Raw genomic sequence first — 27,005 nt, 5'->3', positions numbered from 1 at the left:
GAGGAAAAAAGGAAAATTTTTATTAATTTTTTGTGTGAAAACTTTCAGAACACAGATTCCTCAGCTGTCCATACCTGACTTGCTGATTATGTAGGAGTCATCCCAGTTGCTTGGGAATCGCTGTTCATCCTACAAGGGAGAACATTCAAATGTTAATTTTTTTCTTTCAAAATATGTAAATAATTATTATCTTTTACATGAAATGTGGAAATTAAAAAGTATGAGTTTCTATCACTGCATCAAATGAACAACAAAAAACATTGAAAATAACTTACAAAGTGTAATTTCCTCATAGTGAAATGAATGGAGCAAAGTGGATTAGGGCAGAAGATTTTTCAGGGCAAGCACAGGTCTTCTCAGCTTCTCTGAGTACAAATATGTGTTACAGTGACTTATTGTCAAGTGCTTCATAGAAACAGAAGTTATATTGAATGTACAAATTGACCAAAAGAATGTTTTCCTTGCAATTCTACAGAGGAACCAGGCAAGAATTGCAGCTTAAGTGGCTGAAGGGCAACCAGTGAGATATGGCGCTATATTAACACTCTTGTGAGAATGACATGCCAGCTGTTAAGCATTAGGTGTTAGGACTGCGAATGCCTGTTCATTCCCTCAGTTGGTGTCACAGTTGGGAACTCTTGAAGGCTGAAGTGCTCCCGTTTCCAGAAAACAATCATCCCTCTGCCATGTTGGGATTCCATGGGGGTTAATGCTAATCCAACATTACTAGCAGAAGACTTTTTTGAAGAAACCACTTGTTTGACTGCTTAATTCTAAGAAAAATATATGACAGAAGATGAACAAGAATTTGCCATAACTTTACAGGTATTCTGAAGCAAGGAAATCACCAACTGCATTTGGCAAGCACTGAAAGGCCTGCCAAAGTCCCCGGAGGCACCAATTTACCTGTATCATCCAAAGTTGTGTGTCACACATTCTCGAGCTACTAGTGAAGGCATCTTGTGACACTTCCAACTCTTATGTGCAAACAACACACTAATAAATAAAGTATCTATCCAGGAGTCCCGGATGATGAAAGTGGTAGGAGACTAGTGACAAATAGTAAACTTGCATGAACCATTTCGTTTCCTTCATTCAAGTCTAATCACAATATGACTGATTATTTATGTGTATAGTTAGCATGTAGTGATCTCTCACTCAGAAAATCAACAACCCTAGGAAAACATGGAACAGATTTAGAGTTTTCTAACCAAAATGGGAAGCAACAGGAGCCAAATGTACCTGACCTTGAAAGCAGGCACATGGATTAGCCTTATCACACCTCTGTGGAAGACATCTCGGTCTAAATTCTTAGGTACTGTAACCCTGAATCTTTAAAGTTTCTATTCCTCTTTACTTTCCATTTTGCACTTGTAATTCATCCTACTGTCATCTTGTAATCTCAATAAACCGCAACTTACTATGTATCACAAGGTATATGCCAGGCAATACTCTTGTATCTGTACACAAGAATGTGGAAAAATTTTTGCCCCTTCAGTTCTAACATAGCTCTAGGGCTGGATTAGAAACAAAAGCAGCATTTTCCCACCTTTCATTAGCCTGGTTTAAAAGGCATTGCTACACAAAGAGAATTCATGAAAAAATGTACAAAATGTTCCTACAAGGCTGATGACATTTTCCATGCAAATGGAATTCCACAGTGTATCCAAGGAAGAAACTTATACAATATTCTAAGAAGGGTTAACTTTGGAAAAATTTTACCCTATTTAAAAGGAAATTCAAGAGCTTGCATTTCATTAGCTTTACTACATTTTGTGTGTGTGTTTGTGTGCGTGTGTGTGTTTGTGTGTGTATCTCTAATAGTGAGTGTTATGCTCATATTTGTAAAAGTAGCTATAGAGAAGAAAATTTATTACAAATTACCCATGATTTCTATTTTTCTTGTCATTTTGTACAAGAAAGTATCTTCTTAATGTAGAAGTATCAAAATCTACAGAACTGAATTACAACTAGTGCACATATTTTGTATAAAATTCAGAACCTAAAATTAACTAAGAGAGCACAGCAATGATGATTGTTGGGTATTGCACTGATAGGGGCATTGAACCTATTTTGGTTATGCTAGTTATTGCAGAATCAGGAAATCATCAACACTAGTGAGGGGAGATGTTTGGACCTGGGGACTCTTGTTCCTGGTAACAGTGACAGCTAGTGAGGCCAGTGGACAATGCTGAGAGGCTCAGCAGTGTAGGTAAGCAGCAGACATCGAGGTCTTTACTGTCTGGCACAGAATGGAGAAGGATTTTGTCATTCAGCGGGAGGGAATGTTTGGCGGGACCCATGTTGAAGTGAAGTCAGATGAACCTTAACCAGAACAGCTGCTGGCTTCCTTTAGAAGACCCTAGTTGGGTGCAGACACATGGAAATTGATTGGAATGAGCTTATTCAAATGAGCCTCCTCTTGAGGCAGGCTGGCTAATGCTGTCTACTACTCCATCATAAGGCAGTGCCTGGTTTGAAGGGAAAGAATGGCGGAACTCAGAACACTGTATCCATAGGGCATCTAATAATGAATCCAGAGAGAATCCTGGAAGAGAACGATTTTTTTTTCATTCATTTTTCTTTTTGGTTTGGTATTTTCTTGTTTTATTCATCTGCTTTTAATTTCTCCTTTATTTTGTTCTTAATTTCTGCGGGTGACTGTGATTCCTAACTTCCCTGTGGGTATGCTTTTGTTTGGATTTCAATTTTTCTCTTTCAAATCTCATTTAGTCTTCTGCATTAGTTTCCCCCAGTAGGTGGGATCCATCTACCATCTCCGTTGTATTGTAATCTCTTTCCCTTTGGCCATTACTCTTCTTCCTCTGAAATATATTTTGAATCTTAACCCTTGAGGACAGATTGGACATATCATGAATTCATATATTGTTTATGATTGTTTGCATTCTGTTTTATCTTCCCGAATTCAGTTCATACTGTTAGGAAACTAGCAAGTATCACTCCAAGAATTCAACTGAAACAGAAAAGACATGAGAACACACAAATCAGACTAATCCTCTGGCACCCAGGCCAATAAAGCAAACCTGGGGGGAAATGAGGTTGCAAAATTTGAAAACCCAATGGTAGGTTACTTCAATGTGGCAACAAGGCAATTGAATGAGGCTGTGGAATATATTAAAACACAAGTAATCTCTCAAGTAACCACAACTAACTACAGAGATTACCAAAATACACAACCTTCTTAGTGATGTTAGTTAAGACACAGCCCAAAAAAAAGGCGAGCTTTCAAGAACTGTTGAAGCACAACCTAAGAAATAAATGAACCCATTAAATAGATTCAAGCCGATATGCAAGAGAAAAAATCCATTTTAAAAATTCAGAGCACTTTAGGCCAGTTTGAGGAAAGGACTTCACATACTGAGTACAGGCTGGCACTTAGTGATGAGGAGAGACAACAAATGACATTAAAAGCACTTTGTAGACATCATGGCAGAAAGCTTTCCTGGTACAGAAGAGGAATTTAGCCTACCAATAATTGAGGCAATTATTTCTCCAGTTAGCACTGATTAAAAGAATTCTACCTGCCCATGTGTAATAGACAAGTTTGCAGACATTCAAATAAAAATAGAGTATTAAAATCTGTTAGGGATGGGCTGGGGATTTCTCTCAGTAGCATAAGCAATTTCCTGGCAAGCTGTAGTCCTGAGTTCTATCCCTGGTAACAATAAAAATGAAAAAGAGAAAAAAAAATATCTGTTAGGCATGAGAACTGTTGTGCTCCTTCCTATAAGGTCCCCAAGTACATGAGGGTATGTAACACTTGTGAGGCTGGAGGAAAACTGGATCACACTCTGAGTATGTAAAACAGAAAAAAGAGAAGCTTTGGAAGAAAGCCAGTGATATCTATCCCTGAAGTGGTAGCCCTTTTTACTGTCTACCTTCCTTCCTTCCTTCCTTCCTTGTTTTCTTCCTTCCTTCCTTCCTTTCTTCCTTCCTTTCTTGCTTCCTTCTTTCGTTCCTTGCTTCCTTCCATCCCTCATTCCCTCTGTCCTTTCATTCTTTTGGTTTTAAATTCAAGTTAGTATTTAATCCCACATGTCCTTGAAACTGCAATGATATTCCTGCCTCAGCTTTGAGAGTGCTGGGATTAATGATGTGTTCGCCCACACCCTGCAAATCAGCATTGTTATTTTTTGTGAAAGGAGATAAAATTAAACACAACAAAACAGAGCAAAATTGGACATAATAACTCAATGTAAGAGATATAAATTTCAAAACTAGATAATCTGAAATCTTCCCTATCTATCATGTTGTCTCTTGTTTTCTTCCAAATAGTTGTCCATGTCTTGCCACACAGAGAATTCATACTGAGCAACCTAGTATAAAATTAATCCAAACAGTCTGAGAAAGGAGTTTTAGGTCTTTAAAATCAGACAAAAAGGAAGTCACTAATGGCTGTGCTAGAATCGGTTGTTTGCTTCAAAATGCCTATGCATACTTTCATGTATGTGGAAACTCAGTTAAACACAACCAGCTTTAAAAAAAAAGACCATATTTTATAGAACAAACCAAAACATGGATAAAAGTATTGGGCTTCAAAGAGATGATAGAAGGAAATCCCCTCCTTACTACATTGCCTAGGGTCAACCTCTCAAGGGATGTCCAGATTACTGGCTCCGACATGCTAATGGGATAGGGGGAGAAGATGTGATGTTTGTTTCTCAGCCTGCAGGCTGGCAGACTCACAGCTGCTCATGGTGGGGAGAGGGTTTGCCTGGACTCCTGGCACTCCCAGCATGACCCATGTCCCAGGAAATGCCAGTGGAACTCAGTAATATCACTGTTTCCAAACATTGGGTCCAAGGAGTGAACTAGGTTAGTAGGAGATCTAAAAGCTCTGAGGAAGTAGCATTTACAGTTGTCCCACACTAGACTTTAGGTTTAGAGACATTCTGCCAATATTCACTGTTTGTGCCTGTCCCAAATCCATGTCCCTTGCTCCCGACACTGTATCAGATTACCCAGAAGAACCACCTCTTCACTCCCAGCACACCTATTTCTCATGGAGCCTTGAATCTGCTCCCTTCACATTACTTCCCTGCAACTGGCTTTCACCCACATGTGATCCCAAGGGAAAAGGTGCCTTATTGACCGATCTGTCCTGCTTTGCTCCTTACCACCAGAAAGGAATAAACACAGAGGGCCTACTGAGAACAGTGGCATGCTGGAGTTACTATCCTCCACCCTAGCCTCTCATCTTCTGGAAATGGCAGGAAGACGATAGACCAGAGAACTCCCCCATATGAATGAGACAAAAGAAATTCTGGGCTAGTCAAACAGACTGTTTTCATAAACATATAGAAAAGACAGGTAGGATGAAAATTGACTGACTCTCACATTTTGAGTGAGACACACCTAGGGCAATTGGATTAGAATAGGGTGGGAAGAACCACCATAGGGTGGATCCTGTCCTAAGAGTTATAAAAGGGACACCAAGAAGGAAGAATCCTTTCTGTTTCCATGATGAGGTGGTTCCCTGCTTGAAACTTGGAATTCATATCCTTGCTTCCAGCCCAGATGAATTAGCCTCCTGAAAGGAACTCAGACGGGACTCAACAAGGCTTCGTATTTTAAGGTCTGTGCATTTTGGTGAGCTATTTCTTTGAGTGATCAAGAAACTTTTCAGAATTGACTTATATACTAGGAAATTTCAGTCAGCTTATTTCTAAATAAGTATTTCTTTTAATCTATAAACTAGGCTCTCTACTTGTGATTGCCATACTGCCCTGCCTGTCTTGGAAGTGCTGACTGCAGTGAAATTTGTGCCATCTGGTGAAGAAGAAATTTGATTCCTGTGACTTGACAAGCTTGCTGCACTTTCACTCTGCTGATGTTAAGGGTTTCCAGTACCGCAGGCCCAGCAGAAATGTCACACGGGCCCACAGTGGACAGCAGGTACACCACAGACATCAAAGTAGTGAACGTGTCCTTTTTGTGGACCATTGATAACATTAGATTTTGCCTAAAGGAAATAGATGACTGCATTCAAAGTTCCATCTTTTCAGCTGAAGGAAATGATCAAGTGAAATGGTGCTTACGACTCTACCCAAATGGTCTTGATGAACAAAGCAAAGATTATGTGTGCTTATACCTGGGAATGATCTGCTGTCCAAGGAGGGTAGCTCATGCAAAATTCACCTTTTCCATTCTGAATGCCAAAGGAGAGAAAACCAAGGTGCTCTCAAGTCCACAAGCTTATACATTTGTGCGAGGAAAGGACTGGGGATTCAAACATTTCATCCTTAGAGAGTTTCTTTTGGATCCAAACAATGGGCTTCTCTCCAATGACAAGCTTTCCTTCTTCTGTGAAGTGAAAGTAGCACAAGATCCCACCAATCATTCCAGCCAGAATATTAGGAAGCTGGTTAAGGTTCCTGAGGGCTGCTTGGCAGAGGATCTAGGAGGACTGTGGGAGCGATCCCAGCTCTCAGACTGTTGCTTGTGTGTGGCTGGCCAGGAATTCCAGGCTCACAAAGCCATCTTAGCAGCTCGCTCTCCAGTTTTCATGGCGTTGTTGGAACATGAAAAGCAAGGAAGCAAAAAGAATCGTGTTGAAATCAGTGACATGGATCCTGAAGTTTTTAAGGAAATGATATACTTTATGTACACTGGAAAGGCACCAAACCTAGGGATCATGGCAACTGAACTGCTGGAGGCTGCAAGCAGGTTTGGTCTGGAGCGCCTGAAGCTCATGTGTGAGAACCACCTGTGCAGCAACCTCTCTGTGGAGAATGCCGTGGAAATCCTCATCTTGGCTGACCTCCACAGTGCACCTCAGTTGAAAACCCGGACACTGGATTTCATCAATTTTCATGTTTCTGACATCCTGGAGACCTCTGAGTGGAAGGCCATGGTGGTGTCCCACCCTCACTTGGTGGCCGAAGCCTATCACTCTCTGGTTTCCATGCAGTGTGCATTCATGGTACCCCCATGCAAGCGTGTGAGACTGTCCTGAGATCCCACATGTCCATTTATCTTCCCAAAACCCTGGCCACATTTGCTGCCCCTGAACCATAATATGCTAGGGAAATCCGTGGAAACTTCACTCTTCTATGTGGAAATATTAAATTGTGCCTCTCTAGGGGAGAGAAGGGACCACCGTCTTAAGGTCAGAAAAAGGAAATGCGATACTGAGAATTTAGAAGTCGTGTATCATGCATTTTCAAATCTGTGTTTTATAATATTGAGCAAAGTGGGTTTTTACAGTGTCGATGCCAAACGGAAACCAAAACTCCTGTCAATGTTGAAGGCAGACCTGGGGTGGGGCTACCCTTAGAGGCAGGGTCCATGAACTTCACTCTGTAAATGCAAGACTCCTTCCTGGCTTTCTGCACCATCATGCATCCCTGGGCACCCCACTTGTAACACGGGCTTTTTGCTGTCCCTCACTTTTCTCTGTAAATAAACCTGAATCTTACTTTGTACAGTTGTTTGGCTCCTCATCCTTTTTCTGTATGTTAGATTCAGAAGCTAAGAAAAATTTCAGTGTGCTGATGATTTCAGGCCCATCCACGGGATGAACACAGTGGATGTACAATGTCACTAATTAACATAGTAGATGGCAGAAATAAATGACCCAGAACTCAGGCTGCTGAAGCCAAAGGACAATCACACAATGCAAGTCTTTGCTCATGTTGTCCTGTCCCAGTGACACAGACAGGCAGCACAAGCACTGCAGCACATTCCCGCAAAATCTAGGCCTCTGAGCGAGCAGTCCAATCATGGTCCTGGAGAAAAAAGAGAGGAAAATGCTCAGATTTACGAAAATGGCATGAAAGAGAATTAAAAGTAGAAGTGTTTTATGTATTTCAGAGGAATTCATGTTGAGGAAGCAAAATTTATTACTTACAACTGCACTGAGAAATGGCTGTTGGCAAATTCACACTATAAATCTCAAAAAGAGCTTTCTCACTGTGAACATTTAATATTCATAAGAATAGAATACATGTTTCTATGGTATTATGAAGAATAGAATTAAAATTAAAAATGAAAACGTAGTGGGTTTCATCTCAAAGTTTGGGCTTTTGTAAAAATCATTAGTGGTGTTACTCTGGAATCACCTAGAATCTGTAATGGCTCAGAGCTTCTAAAATTATATAAAGAAATGGATCCCCTTGTCTTGAACAGGTACAGATTTCAAAACATTTGTTTAATCAGGGCTTACAGCTGGTAACCCTTTATGTGCTGGTTGTTTAAATCTTCATGAATGTCAATATGGGATAACAACCTGTATAACAACTATGCAGTAAAATCACTAAGAGTTTGGTCTCTCTCTCTTTCTCTCTCTCTCTCTCTCTCTCTCTCTCTCTCTCTCTCTATATATATATATATATATATATATATATATATATATATATGTCTATCTGTCTGTCTGTATCTCTGTCTATCTATCTCTATCTCTCTCAGTATTTATCATGGCTTGAACTCACAACTCACAACCTGGTTATTGCCAGGCAAGTGCTTCTTTGGCTCAGTTTACTGCCTGACTTTTGCAGATATTTGGCATACATATGTCCTATTCTTGTGTCCTTACTCCTAGAAGTGTCCCTTTCTCACCTCAAGCCGGCTGAGATTGTTGAAAATGAGACAAAATAATTCACTCTGTGTGCATATTTCTTGAAAAGAACTATGGTTCTTAGATGTTGTGGGAATATGTGTTTTGGTATTATCACCCTCAAGTTTTATTTCACGTCCATTCTCTCCTCCTCATTAAAGAGAATAAAACAGGAAAAGCTTTAAAGGAGGAAAAAAGGAAAATTTTTATTAATTTTTTGTGTGAAAACTTTCAGAACACAGATTCCTCAGCTGTCCATACCTGACTTGCTGATTATGTAGGAGTCATCCCAGTTGCTTGGGAATCGCTGTTCATCCTACAAGGGAGAACATTCAAATGTTAATTTTTTTCTTTCAAAATATGTAAATAATTATTATCTTTTACATGAAATGTGGAAATTAAAAAGTATGAGTTTCTATCACTGCATCAAATGAACAACAAAAAACATTGAAAATAACTTACAAAGTGTAATTTCCTCATAGTGAAATGAATGGAGCAAAGTGGATTAGGGCAGAAGATTTTTCAGGGCAAGCACAGGTCTTCTCAGCTTCTCTGAGTACAAATATGTGTTACAGTGACTTATTGTCAAGTGCTTCATAGAAACAGAAGTTATATTGAATGTACAAATTGACCAAAAGAATGTTTTCCTTGCAATTCTACAGAGGAACCAGGCAAGAATTGCAGCTTAAGTGGCTGAAGGGCAACCAGTGAGATATGGCGCTATATTAACACTCTTGTGAGAATGACATGCCAGCTGTTAAGCATTAGGTGTTAGGACTGCGAATGCCTGTTCATTCCCTCAGTTGGTGTCACAGTTGGGAACTCTTGAAGGCTGAAGTGCTCCCGTTTCCAGAAAACAATCATCCCTCTGCCATGTTGGGATTCCATGGGGGTTAATGCTAATCCAACATTACTAGCAGAAGACTCTTTTGAAGAAACCACTTGTTTGACTGCTTAATTCTAAGAAAAATATATGACAGAAGATGAACAAGAATTTGCCATAACTTTACAGGTATTCTGAAGCAATGAATTCACCAACTGCATTTGGCAAGCACTGAAAGGCCTGCCAAAGTCCCCGGAGGCACCAATTTACCTGTATCATCCAAAGTTGTGTGTCACACATTCTCGAGCTACTAGTGAAGGCATCTTGTGACACTTCCAACTCTTATGTGCAAACAACACACTAATAAATAAAGTATCTATCCAGGAGTCCCGGATGATGAAAGTGGTAGGAGACTAGTGACAAATAGTAAACTTGCATGAACCATTTCGTTTCCTTCATTCAAGTCTAATCACAATATGACTGATTATTTATGTGTATAGTTAGCATGTAGTGATCTCTCACTCAGAAAATCAACAACCCTAGGAAAACATGGAACAGATTTAGAGTTTTCTAACCAAAATGGGAAGCAACAGGAGCCAAATGTACCTGACCTTGAAAGCAGGCACATGGATTAGCCTTATCACACCTCTGTGGAAGACATCTCGGTCTAAATTCTTAGGTACTGTAACCCTGAATCTTTAAAGTTTCTATTCCTCTTTACTTTCCATTTTGCACTTGTAATTCATCCTACTGTCATCTTGTAATCTCAATAAACCGCAACTTACTATGTATCACAAGGTATATGCCAGGCAATACTCTTGTATCTGTACACAAGAATGTGGAAAAATTTTTGCCCCTTCAGTTCTAACATAGCTCTAGGGCTGGATTAGAAACAAAAGCAGCATTTTCCCACCTTTCATTAGCCTGGTTTAAAAGGCATTGCTACACAAAGAGAATTCATGAAAAAATGTACAAAATGTTCCTACAAGGCTGATGACATTTTCCATGCAAATGGAATTCCACAGTGTATCCAAGGAAGAAACTTATACAATATTCTAAGAAGGGTTAACTTTGGAAAAATTTTACCCTATTTAAAAGGAAATTCAAGAGCTTGCATTTCATTAGCTTTACTACATTTTGTGTGTGTGTTTGTGTGCGTGTGTGTGTTTGTGTGTGTATCTCTAATAGTGAGTGTTATGCTCATATTTGTAAAAGTAGCTATAGAGAAGAAAATTTATTACAAATTACCCATGATTTCTATTTTTCTTGTCATTTTGTACAAGAAAGTATCTTCTTAATGTAGAAGTATCAAAATCTACACAACTGAATTACAACTAGTGCACATATTTTGTATAAAATTCAGAACCTAAAATTAACTAAGAGAGCACAGCAATGATGATTGTTGGGTATTGCACTGATAGGGGCATTGAACCTATTTTGGTTATGCTAGTTATTGCAGAATCAGGAAATCATCAACACTAGTGAGGGGAGATGTTTGGACCTGGGGACTCTTGTTCCTGGTAACAGTGACAGCTAGTGAGGCCAGTGGACAATGCTGAGAGGCTCAGCAGTGTAGGTAAGCAGCAGACATCGAGGTCTTTACTGTCTGGCACAGAATGGAGAAGGATTTTGTCATTCAGCGGGAGGGAATGTTTGGCGGGACCCATGTTGAAGTGAAGTCAGATGAACCTTAACCAGAACAGCTGCTGGCTTCCTTTAGAAGACCCTAGTTGGGTGCAGACACATGGAAATTGATTGGAATGAGCTTATTCAAATGAGCCTCCTCTTGAGGCAGGCTGGCTAATGCTGTCTACTACTCCATCATAAGGCAGTGCCTGGTTTGAAGGGAAAGAATGGCGGAACTCAGAACACTGTATCCATAGGGCATCTAATAATGAATCCAGAGAGAATCCTGGAAGAGAACGATTTTTTTTTTCATTCATTTTTCTTTTTGGTTTGGTATTTTCGTGTTTTATTCATCTGCTTTTAATTTCTCCTTTATTTTGTTCTTAATTTCTGCGGGTGACTGTGATTCCTAACTTCCCTGTGGGTATGCTTTTGTTTGGATTTCAATTTTTCTCTTTCAAATCTCATTTAGTCTTCTGCATTAGTTTCCCCCAGTAGGTGGGATCCATCTACCATCTCCGTTGTATTGTAATCTCTTTCCCTTTGGCCATTACTCTTCTTCCTCTGAAATATATTTTGAATCTTAACCCTTGAGGACAGATTGGACATATCATGAATTCATATATTGTTTATGATTGTTTGCATTCTGTTTTATCTTCCCGAATTCAGTTCATACTGTTAGGAAACTAGCAAGTATCACTCCAAGAATTCAACTGAAACAGAAAAGACATGAGAACACACAAATCAGACTAATCCTCTGGCACCCAGGCCAATAAAGCAAACCTGGGGGGAAATGAGGTTGCAAAATTTGAAAACCCAATGGTAGGTTACTTCAATGTGGCAACAAGGCAATTGAATGAGGCTGTGGAATATATTAAAACACAAGTAATCTCTCAAGTAACCACAACTAACTACAGAGATTACCAAAATACACAACCTTCTTAGTGATGTTAGTTAAGACACAGCCCAAAAAAAAAGGCGAGCTTTCAAGAACTGTTGAAGCACAACCTAAGAAATAAATGAACCCATTAAATAGATTCAAGCCGATATGCAAGAGAAAAAAATCCATTTTAAAAATTCAGAGCACTTTAGGCCAGTTTGAGGAAAGGACTTCACATACTGAGTACAGGCTGGCACTTAGTGATGAGGAGAGACAACAAATGACATTAAAAGCACTTTGTAGACATCATGGCAGAAAGCTTTCCTGGTACAGAAGAGGAATTTAGCCTACCAATAATTGAGGCAATTATTTCTCCAGTTAGCACTGATTAAAAGAATTCTACCTGCCCATGTGTAATAGACAAGTTTGCAGACATTCAAATAAAAATAGAGTATTAAAATCTGTTAGGGATGGGCTGGGGATTTCTCTCAGTAGCATAAGCAATTTCCTGGCAAGCTGTAGTCCTGAGTTCTATCCCTGGTAACAATAAAAATGAAAAAGAGAAAAAAAAATATCTGTTAGGGATGAGGACTGTTGTGCTCCTTCCAATAAGGTCCCCAAGTACATGAGGGTATGTAACACTTGTGAGGCTGGAGGAAAACTGGATCACACTCTGAGTATGTAAAACAGAAAAAAGAGAAGCTTTGGAAGAAAGCCAGTGATATCTATCCCTGAAGTGGTAGCCCTTCTTACTGTCTACCTTCCTTCCTTCCTTCCTTCCTTGTTTTCTTCCTTCCTTCCTTCCTTTCTTCCTTCCTTTCTTGCTTCCTTCTTTCGTTCCTTGCTTCCTTCCATCCCTCATTCCCTCTGTCCTTTCATTCTTTTGGTTTTTAATTCAAGTTAGTATTTAATCCCACATGTCCTTGAAACTGCAATGATATTCCTGCCTCAGCTTTGAGAGTGCTGGGATTAATGATGTGTTCGCCCACACCCTGCAAATCAGCATTGTTATTTTTTGTGAAAGGAGATAAAATTAAACACAACAAAACAGAGCAAAATTGGACATAATAACTCAATGTAAGAGATATAAATTTCAAAACTAGATAATCTGAAATCTTCCCTATCTATCATGTCTCTTGTTTTCTTCCAAATAGTTGTCCATGTCTTGCCACACAGAGAATTCATACTGAGCAACCTAGTATAAAATTAATCCAAACAGTCTGAGAAAGGAGTTTTAGGTCTTTAAAATCAGACAAAAAGAAAGTCACTAATGGCTGTGCTAGAATCGGTTGTTTGCTTCAAAATGCCTATGCATACTTTCATGTATGTGGAAACTCAGTTAAACACAACCAGCTTTAAAAAAAAAGACCATATTTTAGAGAACAAACCAAAACATGGATAAAAGTATTGGGCTTCAAAGAGATGATAGAAGGAAATCCCCTCCTTACTACATTGCCTAGGGTCAACCTCTCAAGGGACGTCCTGATTACTGCCTCCGACATGCTAATGGGAGAGGGGGAGAAGATGTGATGTTTGTTTCTCAGCCTGCAGGCTGGCAGACTCACAGCTGCTCATGGTGGGGAGAGGGTTTGCCTGGACTCCTGGCACTCCCAGCATGACCCATGTCCCAGGAAATGCCAGTGGAACTCAGTAATATCACTGTTTCCAAACATTGGGTCCAAGGAGTGAACTAGGTTAGTAGGAGATCTAAAAGCTCTGAGGAAGTAGCATTTACAGTTGTCCCACACTAGACTTTAGGTTTAGAGACATTCTGCCAATATTCACTGTTTGTGCCTGTCCCAAATCCATGTCCCTTGCTCCCGACACTGTATCAGATTATCCAGAAGAACCACCTCTTCACTCCCAGCACACCTATTTCTCATGGAGCCTTGAATCTGCGCCCTTCACATTACTTCCCTGCAACTGGCTTTCACCCACATGTGATCCCAAGGGAAAAGGTGCCTTATTGACCGATCTGTCCTGCTTTGCTCCTTACCACCAGAAAGGAATAAACACAGAGGGCCTACTGAGAACAGTGGCATGCTGGAGTTACTATCCTCCACCCTAGCCTCTCATCTTCTGGAAATGGCAGGAAGACGATAGACCAGAGAACTCCCCCATATGAATGAGACAAAAGAAATTCTGGGCTAGTCAAACAGACTGTTTTCATAAACATATAGAAAAGACAGGTAGGATGAAAATTGACTGACTCTCACATTTTGAGTGAGACACACCTAGGGCAATTGGATTAGAATAGGGTGGGAAGAACCACCATAGGGTGGATCCTGTCCTAAGAGTTATAAAAGGGACACCAAGAAGGAAGAATCCTTTCTGTTTCCATGATGAGGTGGTTCCCTGCTTGAAACTTGGAATTCATATCCTTGCTTCCAGCCCAGATGAATTAGCCTCCTGAAAGGAACTCAGACGGGACTCAACAAGGCTTCGTATTTTAAGGTCTGTGCATTTTGGTGAGCTATTTCTTTGAGTGATCAAGAAACTTTTCAGAATTGACTTATATACTAGGAAATTTCAGTCAGCTTATTTCTAAATAAGTATTTCTTTTAATCTATAAACTAGGCTCTCTACTTGTGATTGCCATACTGCCCTGCCTGTCTTGGAACTGCTGACTGCAGTGAAATTTGTGCCATCTGGTGAAGAAGAAATTTGACTCCTGTGACTTGACAAGCTTGCTGCACTATCACTCTGCTGATGTTAATGGTTTCCAGTACCGCAGGCCCAGCAGAAATGTCACAGGGGCCCACAGTGGACAGCAGGTACACCACAGACATCAAAGTAGTGAAGGTGTCCTTTTTGTGGACCATTGATAACATTAGATTTTGCCTAAAGGAAATAGATGACTGCATTCAAAGTTCAATCTTTTCAGCTGAAGGAAATGATCAAGTGAAATGGTGCTTACGACTCTACCCAAATGGTCTTGATGAACAAAGCAAAGATTATGTGTGCTTATACCTGGGAATGATCTGCTGTCCAAGGAGGGTAGCTCATGCAAAATTCACCTTTTCCATTCTGAATGCCAAAGGAGAGAAAACCAAGGTGCTCTCAAGTCCACAAGCTTATACATTTGTGCGAGGAAAGGACTGGGGATTCAAACATTTCATCCTTAGAGAGTTTCTTTTGGATCCAAACAATGGGCTTCTCTCCAATGACAAGCTTTCCTTCTTCTGTGAAGTGAAAGTAGCACAAGATCCCACCAATCATTCCAGCCAGAATATTAGGAAGCTGGTTAAGGTTCCTGAGGGCTGCTTGGCAGAGGATCTAGGAGGACTGTGGGAGCGATCCCAGCTCTCAGACTGTTGCTTGTGTGTGGCTGGCCAGGAATTCCAGGCTCACAAAGCCATCTTAGCAGCTCGCTCTCCAGTTTTCATGGCGTTGTTGGAACATGAAAAGCAAGGAAGCAAAAAGAATCGTGTTGAAATCAGTGACATGGATCCTGAAGTTTTTAAGGAAATGATATACTTTATGTACACTGGAAAGGCACCAAACCTAGGGATCATGGCAACTGAACTGCTGGAGGCTGCAAGCAGGTTTGGTCTGGAGCGCCTGAAGCTCATGTGTGAGAACCACCTGTGCAGCAACCTCTCTGTGGAGAATGCCGTGGAAATCCTCATCTTGGCTGACCTCCACAGTGCACATCAGTTGAAAACCCGGACACTGGATTTCATCAATTTTCATGTTTCTGACATCCTGGAGACCTCTGAGTGGAAGGCCATGGTGGTGTCCCACACTCACTTGGTGGCCGAAGCCTATCACTCTCTGGTTTCCACGCAGTGTGCATTCATGGTACCCCCATGCAAGCGTGTGAGACTGTCCTGAGACCCCACATCTCCATTTATCTTCCCAAAACCCTGGCCACATTTGCTGCCCCTGAACCATAATATGCTAGGGCAATCCGTGGAAACTTCACTCTTCTATGTGCAAATATTAAATTGTGCCTCTCTAGGGGAGAGAAGGGACCACCGTCTTAAGGTCAGAAAAAGGAAATGCGATACTGAGAATTTAGAAGTTGTGTATCATGCATTTTCAAATCTGTGTTTTATAATATTGTGCAAAGTGGGTTTTTATACTGTCGATGCCAAACTGAAACCAAAACTCCTGTCAATGTTGAAGGCAGACCTGGGGTGGGGCTACCCTTAGAGGCAGGGACCATGAACTTCACTCTGTAAATGCAAGACTCCTTCCTGGCTTTCTGCACCATCATGCATCCCTGGGCACCCCACTTGTAACACGGGCTTTTTGCTGTCCCTCACTTTTCTCTGTAAATAAACCTGAATCTTACTTTGTACAGTTGTTTGGCTCCTCATCCTTTTTCTGTATGTTAGATTCAGAAGCTAAGAAAAATTTCAGTGTGCTGATGATTTCAGGCCCATCCACGGGATGAACACAGTGGATGTACAATGTCACTAATTAACATAGTAGATGGCAGAAATAAATGACCCAGAACTCAGGCTGCTGAAGCCAAAGGACAATCACACAATGCAAGTCTTTGCTCATGTTGTCCTGTCCCAGTGACACAGACAGGCAGCACAAGCACTACAGCACATTCCCGCAAAATCTAGGCCTCTGAGCGAGCAGTCCAATCATGGTCCTGAAGAAAAAAGAGAGGAAAATGCTCAGATTTACGAAAATGGCACAAAAGAGAATTAAAAGTAGTAGTGTTTTATGTATTTCAGAGGAATTCATGTTGAGGAAGCAAAATTTATTACTTACAACTGCACTGAGAAATGGCTGTTGGCAAATTCACACTATAAATCTCAAAAAGAGCTTTCTCACTGTGAACATTTAATATTCATAAGAATAGAATACATGTTTCTATGGTATTATGAAGAATAGAATTAAAATTAAAAACGAAAACGTAGTGGGTTTCATCTCAAAGTTTGGGCTTTTGTAAAAATCATTAGTGGTGTTACTCTGGAATCACCTAGAATCTGTAATGGCTCAGAGCTTCTAAAAATATCTAAAGAAATGGATCCCCTTGTCTTGAACAGGTACAGATTTCAAAACATTTGTTTAATCAGGGCTTACAGCTGGTAACCCTTTACGTGCTGGTTGTGTAAATCTTCATGAATGTCAATATGGGATAACAACCTGTATAACAATTATGCACTAAAATCACTAAGAGTTTTGTCTCTCTCTCTTTCTCTCTCTCTTTCTCTCTCTCTCTCTCTCTCTCTCTCTCTCTCTCTCTATATATATATATATATATATATATATATATATATATATATATATATCTGTCTATCTGTCTGTCTGTCTGTCTGTCTATCTATCTCTATCTCTCTCAGTCTTTATCATGGCTTGAACTCACAACTCACAACCTGGTTATTGCCAGGCAAGTGCTTCTTTGGCTCAGTTTACTGCCTGACTTTTGCAGATATTTGGCATACATATGTCCTATACTTGTGTCCTTACTCCTAGAAGTGTCCCTTTCTCACCTCAAGCCGGCTGAGATTGTTGAAAATGAGACAAAATAATTCACTCTGTGTGCATATTTCTTGAAAAGAACTATGGTTCTTAGATTTTGTGGGAATATGTGTTTTGGTATTATCACCCTCAAGTTTTATTTCACGTCCATTCTCTCCTCCTCATTAAAGAGAATAAAACAGGAAAAGCTTTAAAGGAGGAAAAAAGGAAAATTTTTATTAATTTTTTGTGTGAAAACTTTCAGAACACAGATTCCTCAGCTGTCCATACCTGACTTGCTGATTATGTAGGAGTCATCCCAGTTGCTTGGGAATCGCTGTTCATCCTACAAGGGAGAACATTCAAATGTTAATTTTTTTTCTTTCCAAATATGTAAATAATTATTATCTTTTACATGAAATGTGGAAATTAAAAAGTATGAGTTTCTATCACTGCATCAAATGAACAACAAAAAACATTGAAAATAACTTACAAAGTGTAATTTCCTCATAGTGAAATGAATGGAGCAAAGTGGATTAGGGCAGAAGATTTTTCAGGGCAAGCACAGGTCTTCTCAGCTTCTCTGAGCACAAATATGTGTTACAGTGACTTATTGTCAAGTGCTTCATAGAAACAGAAGTTATATTGAATGTACAAATTGACCAAAAGAATGTTTTCCTTGCAATTCTACAGAGGAACCAGGCAAGAATTGCAGCTTAAGTGGCTGAAGGGCAACCAGTGAGATATGGCGCTATATTAACACTCTTGTGAGAATGACATGCCAGCTGTTAAGCATTAGGAGTTAGGACTGAGAATGCCTGTTCATTCCCTCAGTTGGTGTCACAGTTGTGAACTCTTGAAGGCTGATGTGCTCCCGTTTCCAGAAAACAATCATCCCTCTGTGATGTTGGGATTCGATGGGGGTTAATGCTAATCCAACATTACTAGCAGAAGACTTTTTTGAAGAAACCACTTGTTTGACTGCTTAATTCTAAGAAAAATATATGACAGAAGATGAACAAGAATTTGCCATAACTTTACAGGCATTCTGAAGCAAGGAAATCACCAACTGCATTTGGCAAGCACTGGAAGGCCTGCCAAAGTCCCCTGAGGCACCAATTTACCTGTATCATCCAAAGTAGTGTGTCACACATTCTCGAGCTACTAGTGAAGGCATCTTGTGACACTTCTAACTCTTATGTGCAAACCACACACTAATAAATAAAGTATCTATCCAGGAGTCCCGGATGATGAAAGTGGTAGGAGACTAGTGACAAATAGTAAAATTGCATGAACCATTTCGTTTCCTTCATTCAACTCTAATCACAATATGACTGATTATTTATGTGTATAGTTAGCATGTAGTGATCTGTCAGTCAGAAAATCAACAACCCTAGGAAAACATGGAACAGATTTAGAGTTTTCTAACCAAAATGGGAAGCAACAGGAGCCAAATGTACCTGACCTTGAAAGCAGGCACATGGATTAGCCTTATCACATCTCTGTGGAAGACATCTCGGTCTAAATTCTTAGGTACTGTAACCCTGAATCTTTAAAGTTTCTATTCCTCTTTACTTTCCATTTTGCACTTGTCATTCATCCTACTGTCATCTTGTAATCTCAATAAACCACAACTTACTATGTATCACAAGGTATATGCCAGGCAATACTTTTGTATCTATACACAAGAATTTAGAAAAATTTTTGCCCCTTCAGTTCTAACACAGCTCTAGGGCTGGATTATAAACAAAAGCAGCATTTTCCCACCTTTCATCAGCCTGGTTTAAAAGGCATTGCTACACAAAAAGAATTCATGAAAAAATGTACAAAATGTTCCTACAAGGCTGATGACATTTTCCATGCAAATGGAATTCCACAGTGTATCCAAGGGAGAAACTTATACCATATTCTAAGAAGGGTTAATTTTGGAAAAATTTTACCCTATTTAAAAGGCACATGAAGAACTTGCATTTCGTTAGCTTTACTACATTTTGTGTGTGTGTTTGTGTGTGTGTGTGTGTGTGTGTGTGTGTGTGTGTATCTCTAATAGTGAGCGTTATGCTCATATTTATAAAAGTAGCTATAGAGAAGAAAATTTATTACAAATTACCCATGATTTCTATTTTTCTTGTCATTTTGTACAAGAAAGTGTCTTCTTAATGTAGAAATATCAAAATCTACACAACTGAATTACAACCAGTGCACATATTTTGTATAAAATTCAGAACCTAAAATTAACTAAGAGAGCACAGCAATGATGATTGTTGGGTATTGTACTGATAGGGGCATTGAAGCTATTTTGGTTATGCTAGTTATTGCAGAATCAGGAAATCATCAACACTAGTGAGGGGAGATGTTTGGACCTGGGGACTCTTGTTCCTGGTAACAGTGGCAGCTAGTGAGGCCAGTGGACAATGCTGAGAGACTCGACATTGTAGGTAAGCAGCAGACATCGAGGTCTTTACTTTCTGGCACAGAATAGAGAAGGATTTTGTCATTCAGCGGGAGGGAATGTTTGGCGGGAGCCATGTTGAAGTGAAGTCAGATGAACCTTAATCAAAACAGCTGCTGGCTTCCTTTACAAGACCCTAGTTGGGTGCAGACACATGGAAATTGATTGGAATGAGCTTATTCAAATGAGCCTCCTCTTGAGGCATGCTGGCTAATGCTGTCTACTACTCCATCATAAGGCAGTGCCTGGTTTGAAGGGAAAGAATGGCGGAACTCAGAACACTGTATCCATAGGGCATCTAATAATGAATCCAGAGAGAATCCTGGAAGAGAACGATTTTTTTTTCATTCATTTTTCTTTTTGGTTTGGTATTTTCTTGATTTATTCATCTGCTTTTTATTTCTCCTTTATTTTGTTCTTAATTTCTGCGGGGGAGTGTGATTCCTAACTTCCCTGTGGGTATGCTTTTGTTTGGATTTCAATTTTTCTCTTTCAAATCTCATTTAGTCGTCTGCATCAGTTTCCCCCAGTAGGTGGGATCCATCTACCATCTCCGTTGTATTGTAATCTCTTTCCCTTTGGCCATTACTCTTCTTCCTCTGAAATATATTTTGAATCTTAACCCTTGAGGACAGATTGGACATATCATGAATTCATATATTGTTTATGATTGTTTGCATTCTGTTTTATCGTCCCGAATTCAGATCATACTGTTAGGAAACTACCAAGTATCACTCCAGGAATTCAGTTGAAACAGAAAAGACATGAGAACACACAAATCAGACTAATCCTCTGGCACCCAGGCCAATAAAGCAAACCTGGGGGGAAATGAGGTTGCAAAATTTGAAAACCCAATAAACCCAATGGTAGGTTACTTCAATGTGGCAACAAGGCAATTGAATGAGGTTGTGGAATATATTAAAACAGAAGTAATCTCTCAAGTAACCACAACTAACTACAGAGATTACCAAAATACACAACATTCTTAGTGATGTTAGTTCAGACACAGCCAAAAAAAAAAAAGGCGAGCTTACAAGAACTGTTGAAGCACAACCTAAGAAATAAATGAACCCATTAAATAGATTCAAGCCGATATGCAAGAGAAAAAAATCCATTTTAAAAATTCAGAGCACTTTAGGCCAGTTTGAGGAAAGGACTTCACATACTGAGTACAGGCTGGCACTTAGTGACGAGGAGAGACAACAAATGACATTAAAAGCACTTTGTAGACATCATGACAGAAAGCTTTCCTGGTACAGAAGAGGAATTTAAGCTACCAATAATTGAGGCAATTATTTCTCCAGTTAGCAGTGATTAAAAGAATTCTACCTGCCCATGTGTAATAGACAAGTTTGCAGACATTCAATAAAAAATAGAGTATTAAATTCTGTTAGGGATGGGCTGGGGATTTCTCTCAGTAGCATAAGCAACTTCCTGGCAAGCAGTAGTCCTGAGTTCTATCCCTGGTAACAATAAAAACGAAAAAGAGAAAACAAAAATATCTGTTAGGCATGAGGACTGTTGTGCTCCTTCCAATAAGGTCCCCAAGTACATGAGGGAATGTAACACTTGTGAGGCTGGAGGAAAACTGGATCACACTCTGAGTATGTGAAACAGAACAAAGAGAAGCTTTGGAAGAAAGCCAGTGATATCTATCCCTGAAGTGGTAGCCCTTCTTACTGTCTACCTTCTTTCCTTCCTTCCTTCCTTCCTTCCTTCCTTCCTTCCTTCCTTCCTTGCTTCCTTCTTTCCTTCCTTGCTTCCTTCCATCCCTCATTCCCTCTGTCCTTTCATTCTTTTGGTTTTTAATTCAAGTTAGTATTTAATCCCACATGTCCTTGAACCTGCAATGATATTCCTGCCTCAGCTTTGAGAGTGCTGGGATTGATGATGTGTTCGACCACACCCTGCAAATCAGCATTGTTATTTTGTGTCAAAGGAGATAAAATTAAACACAACAAAACAGAGCAAAATTGGACATAATAACTTAATGACATAATAACTCAAGAGATATAAATTTCAAAACTGGATTATCTGAAATCTTCCCTATCTATCATGTTGTCTCTTGTTTTCTTCCAAATAGTTGTCCATGTCTTGCCACACAGAGAATTCATACTGAGCAACCTAGTATAAAATTAATCCAAACAGTCTGAGAAAGGAGTTTTAGGTCTTTAAAATCAGACAAAAAGGAAGTCACTAATGGCTGTGCTAGAATCTGTTGTTTGCTTCAAAATGCCTGTGCATACTTTCATGTATGTGGAAACTCAGTTAAACACAACCAGCTTAAAAAAAAAGACCATATTATATAGAACAAACCAAAACATGGATAAAAGTATTGGGCTTCAAAGCGATGATAGAAGGAAATCCCCTCCTTACTACATTGCCTAGGGTCAACCTCTCAAGGGACGTCCAGATTACTGGCTCCGACTTCCTAATGGGAGAGGGGGAGAAGATGTGATGTTTGTTTCTTAGCCTGCAGGCTGGCAGACTCACAGCTGCTCATGGTGGGGAGAGGGTTTGCCTGGACTCCTGGCACTCCCAGCATGACCCATGTCCCAGGAAATGCCAGTGGAACTCAGTAACATTACTATTTCCAAAAATTGGGTCAAAGGAGTGAACTAGGTTAGTAGGAGATCTAAGAGCTCTGAGGAAGTAGCATTTACAGTTGTCCCACCCTAGACTTTAGGTTTAGAGACATTCTGCCAATCTTCACTGTTTGTACCTGTCCCAAATCCATGTCCCTTGCTCCGGACAGTGTATCAGATTACCCAGAAGAACCACCTCTTCACTCCCAGCACACCTATTTCTCATGGAGCCTTGAATCTGCTCCCTTCACATTACTTCCCTGCAACTGGCTTTCACCCATATGTGATCCCAAGGGAAAAGGTGCCTTATTGACCGATCTGTCCTGCTTTGCTCCTTACCACCAGAAAGGAATAAACACAGAGGGCCTACTGAGAACAGTGGCATGCTGGAGTTACTATCCTCCACCCTAGCCTCTCATCTTCTGGAAATGGTAGGAAGACGATAGACCAGAGAACTCCCCCATATGAATGAGACAAAAGAAATTCTGGGCTAGTCAAACAGACTGTTTTCATAAACATATAGAAAAGACAGGTAGGATGAAAATTGACTGACTCTCACATTTTGAGTGAGACACACCTAGGGCAATTGGATTAGAATAGGGTGGGAAGAACCACCATAGGGTGGATCCTGTCCTAAGAGTTATAAAAGGGACACCAAGAAGGAAGAATCCTTTCTGTTTCCATGATGAGGTGGTTCCCTGTTTGAAACTTGGAATTCATATCCTTGCTTCCAGCCCAGATGAATTAGCCTCCTGAAAGGAACTCAGACGGGACTCAACAAGGCTTCGTATTTTAAGGTCTGTGCATTTTGGTGAGCTATTTCTTTGAGTGATCAAGAAACATTTCAGAATTGACTTATATACTAGGAAATCTCAGTCAGCTTATTTCTAAATAAGTATTTCTTTTAATCTATAAACTAGGCTCTCTACTTGTGATTGAGATACTGCCCTGCCTGGCTTGGAACTGCTGACTGCAGTGAAATTTGTGCCATCTGGTGAAGAAGAAATTTGATTCCTGTGACTTGACAAGCTTGCTGCACTTTCACTCTGCTGATGTTAATGGTTTCCAGTACCGCAGGCCCAGCAGAAATGTCACAGGGGCCCACAGTGGACACCACAGATATCAAAGTAGTGAAGGTGTCCTTTTTGTGGACCATTGATAACATTAGATTTTGCCTAAAGGAAATAGATGACTGCATTCAAAGTTCAATCTTTTCAGCTGAAGGAAATGATCAAGTGAAATGGTGCTTACGACTCTACCCAAATGGTCTTGATGAACAAAGCAAAGATTATGTGTGCTTATACCTGGGAATGATCTGCTGTCCAAGGAGGGTAGCTCATGCAAAATTCACCTTTTCCATTCTGAATGCCAAAGGAGAGAAAACCAAGGTGCTCTCAAGTCCACAAGCTTATACATTTGTGCGAGGAAAGGACTGGGGATTCAAACATTTCATCCTTAGAGAGTTTCTTTTGGATCCAAACAATGGGCTTCTCTCCAATGACAAGCTTTCCTTCTTCTGTGAAGTGAAAGTAGCACAAGATCCCACCAATCATTCCAGCCAGAATATTAGGAAGCTGGTTAAGGTTCCTGAGGGCTGCTTGGCAGAGGATCTAGGAGGACTGTGGGAGCGATCCCAGCTCTCAGACTGTTGCTTGTGTGTGGCTGGCCAGGAATTCCAGGCTCACAAAGCCATCTTAGCAGCTCGCTCTCCAGTTTTCATGGCGTTGTTGGAACATGAAAAGCAAGGAAGCAAAAAGAATTGTGTTGAAATCAGTGACATGGATCCTGAAGTTTTTAAGGAAATGATATACTTTATGTACACTGGAAAGGCACCAAACCTAGGGATCATGGCAACTGAACTGCTGGAGGCTGCAACCAGGTTTGGTCTGGAGCGCCTGAAGCTCATGTGTGAGAACCACCTGTGCAGCAACCTCTCTGTGGAGAATGCCGTGGAAATCCTCATCTTGGCTGACCTCCACAGTGCACATCAGTTGAAAACCCGGACACTGGATTTCATCAATTTTCATGTTTCTGACATCCTGGAGACCTCTGAGTGGAAGGCCATGGTGGTGTCCCACCCTCACTTGGTGGCCGAAGCCTATCACTCTCTGGTTTCCATGCAGTGTGCATTCATGGTACCCCCATGCAAGCGTGTGAGACTGTCCTGAGATCCCACATCTCCATTTATCTTCCCAAAACCCTGGCCACATTTGCTGCCCCTGAACCATAATATGCTAGGGCAATCCGCGGAAACTTCACTCTTCTATGTGCAAATATTAAATTGTGCCTCTCTAGGGGAGAGAAGGGAGCACCGTCTTAAGGTCAGAAAAAGGAAATGCGATACTGAGAATTTAGAAGTCGTGTATCATGCATTTTCAAATCTGTGTTTTATAATATTGTGCAAAGTGGGTTTTTACAATGTCGATGTCAAACTGAAACCAAAACTCCTGTCAATGTTGAAGGCAGACCTGGGGTGGGGCTACCCTTAGAGGCAGGGACCATGAACTTCACTCTGTAAATGCAAGACTCCTTCCTGGCTTTCTGCACCATCATGCATCCCTGGGCACCCCACTTGTAACACGGGCTTTTTGCTGTCCCTCACTTTTCTCTGTAAATAAACCTGAATCTTACTTTGTACAGTTGTTTGGCTCCTCATCCTTTTTCTGTATGTTAGATTCAGAAGCTAAGAAAAATTTCAGTGTGCTGATGATTTCAGGCCCATCCACGGGATGAACACAGTGGATGTACAATGTCACTAATTAACATAGTAGATGGGAGAAATAAATGACCCAGAACTCAGGCTGCTGAAGCCAAAGGACAATCACACAATGCAAGTCTTTGCTCATGTTGTCCTGTCCCAGTGACACAGACAGGCAGCACAAGCACTACAGCACATTCCCGCAAAATCTAGGCCTCTGAGTGAGCAGACCAATCATGGTCCTGGAGAAAAAAGAGATGAAAATGCTCAGATTTACGAAAATGGCATAAAAGAGAATTAAAAGTAGAAGTGTTTTATGTATTCCAGAGGAATTCATGTTGAGGAAGCAAAATTTATTACTTACAACTGCACTGAGAAATGGCTGTTGGCAAATTCACACTATAAATCTCAAAAAGAGCTTCTCACTGTGAACATTTAATATTCATAAGAATAGAATACATGTTTCTATGGTATTATGAAGAATAGAATTAAAATTAAAAATGAAAACGTAGTGGGTTTCATCTCAAAGTTTGGGCTTTTTTAAAAATCATTAGTGGTGTTACTCTGGAATCACCTAGAATCTGTTATGGCTCAGAGCTTCTAAAAATATATAAAGAAATGGATCCCCTTGTCTTGAACAGGTATAGATTTCAAAACATTTGTTTAATCAGGGCTTACAGCTGGTAACCCTTTATGTGCTGGTTGTGTAAATCTTCATGAATGTCAATATGGGATAACAACCTGTATAACAATTATGCACTAAAATCACTAAGAGTTTTGTCTCTCTCTCTCTCTCTCTCTCTCTCTCTATATATATATATATATATATATATATATATATATATATATATGTCTATCTGTCTGTCTGTCTGTCTGTCTGTCTATCTATCTCTATCTCTCTCAGTCTTTATCATGGCTTGAACTCACAACTCACAACCTGCTTATTGCCAGGCAAGTGCTTCTTTGGCTCAGTTTACTGCCTGACTTTTGCAGATATTTGGCATACATATGTCCTATTCTTGTGTCCTTGCTCCTAGAAGTGTCCCTTTCTCACCTCAAGCCAGCTGAGATTGTTGAAAATGAGACAAAATAATTCACTCTGTGTGCATATTTCTTGAAAAGAACTATGGTTCTTAGATGTTGTGAGAATATGTGTTTTGGTATTATCACCCTCAAGTTTTATTTCAAGTCCATTCTCTCCTCCTCATTAAAGAGAATAAAACAGGAAAAGCTTTAAAGGAGGAAAAAGGAAATTTTTTATTAATTTTTTGTGTGAAACCTTTCAGAACACAGATTCCTCAGCTGTCCATACCTGACTTGCTGATTATGTAGGAGTCATCCCAGTTGCTTGGGAATCGCTGTTCATCCTACAAGGGAGAACATTCAAATGTTAATTTTTTTTCTTTCCAAATATGTAAATAATTATTATCTTTTACATGAAATGTGGAAATTAAAAAGTATGAGTTTCTATCACTCCATCAAATGACCAACAAAAAACATTGAAAATAACTTACAAAGTGTAATTTCCTCATAGTGAAATGAATGGAGCAAAGTGGATTAGGGCAGAAGATTTTTCAGGGCAAGCACAGGTCTTCTCAGCTTCTCTGAGTACAAATATGTGTTACAGTGACTTATTGTCAAGTGCTTCATAGAAACAGAAGTTATATTGAATGTACAAATTGACCAAAAGAATGTTTTCCTTGCAATTCTACAGAGGAACCAGGCAAGAATTGCAGCTTAAGTGGCTGAAGGGCAACCAGTGAGATATGGCGCTATATTAACACTCTTGTGAGAATGACATGCCAGCTGTTAAGCATTAGGAGTTAGGACTGAGAATGCCTGTTCATTCCCTCAGTTGGTTTCACAGTTGTGAACTCTTGAAGGCTGATGTGCTCCCGTTTCCAGAAAACAATCATCCCTCTGCGATGTTGTGATTCGATGGGGG

General features: G+C 40.1%; 2 protein-coding genes across 2 annotated transcripts; both read left to right on the top strand.

Moving 5' to 3' along the window:
- Positions 1–5,851: 5,851 nt before the first annotated feature.
- Positions 5,852–6,976, top strand: LOC100734631 (speckle-type POZ protein-like). The gene has a single exon (XM_063233667.1). The coding sequence runs from the start codon at positions 5,852–5,854 to the stop codon at positions 6,974–6,976; it is 1,125 nt and encodes a 374-aa protein (XP_063089737.1).
- A 2,382-nt stretch (positions 6,977–9,358) lies between these two features.
- On the top strand, positions 9,359–15,690 carry LOC134472277 (speckle-type POZ protein-like; the record flags this gene model as incomplete). The annotated part of the gene is made up of 2 exons (XM_063233553.1): positions 9,359–9,377; positions 15,062–15,690. Coding segments are annotated over exons 1-2 (648 nt in total), but the record flags the coding sequence as incomplete, so codon positions are not given.
- Positions 15,691–27,005: the final 11,315 nt, after the last annotated feature.

Source organism: Cavia porcellus, unplaced genomic scaffold (assembly GCF_034190915.1).
Source record: "Cavia porcellus strain 051 isolate PalLab524CR breed Dunkin Hartley unplaced genomic scaffold, mCavPor4.1 scaffold_23, whole genome shotgun sequence".
Taxonomy (NCBI): domain Eukaryota; kingdom Metazoa; phylum Chordata; class Mammalia; order Rodentia; family Caviidae; genus Cavia; species Cavia porcellus.
This window is presented reverse-complemented; position numbering and strand designations above follow the sequence as displayed.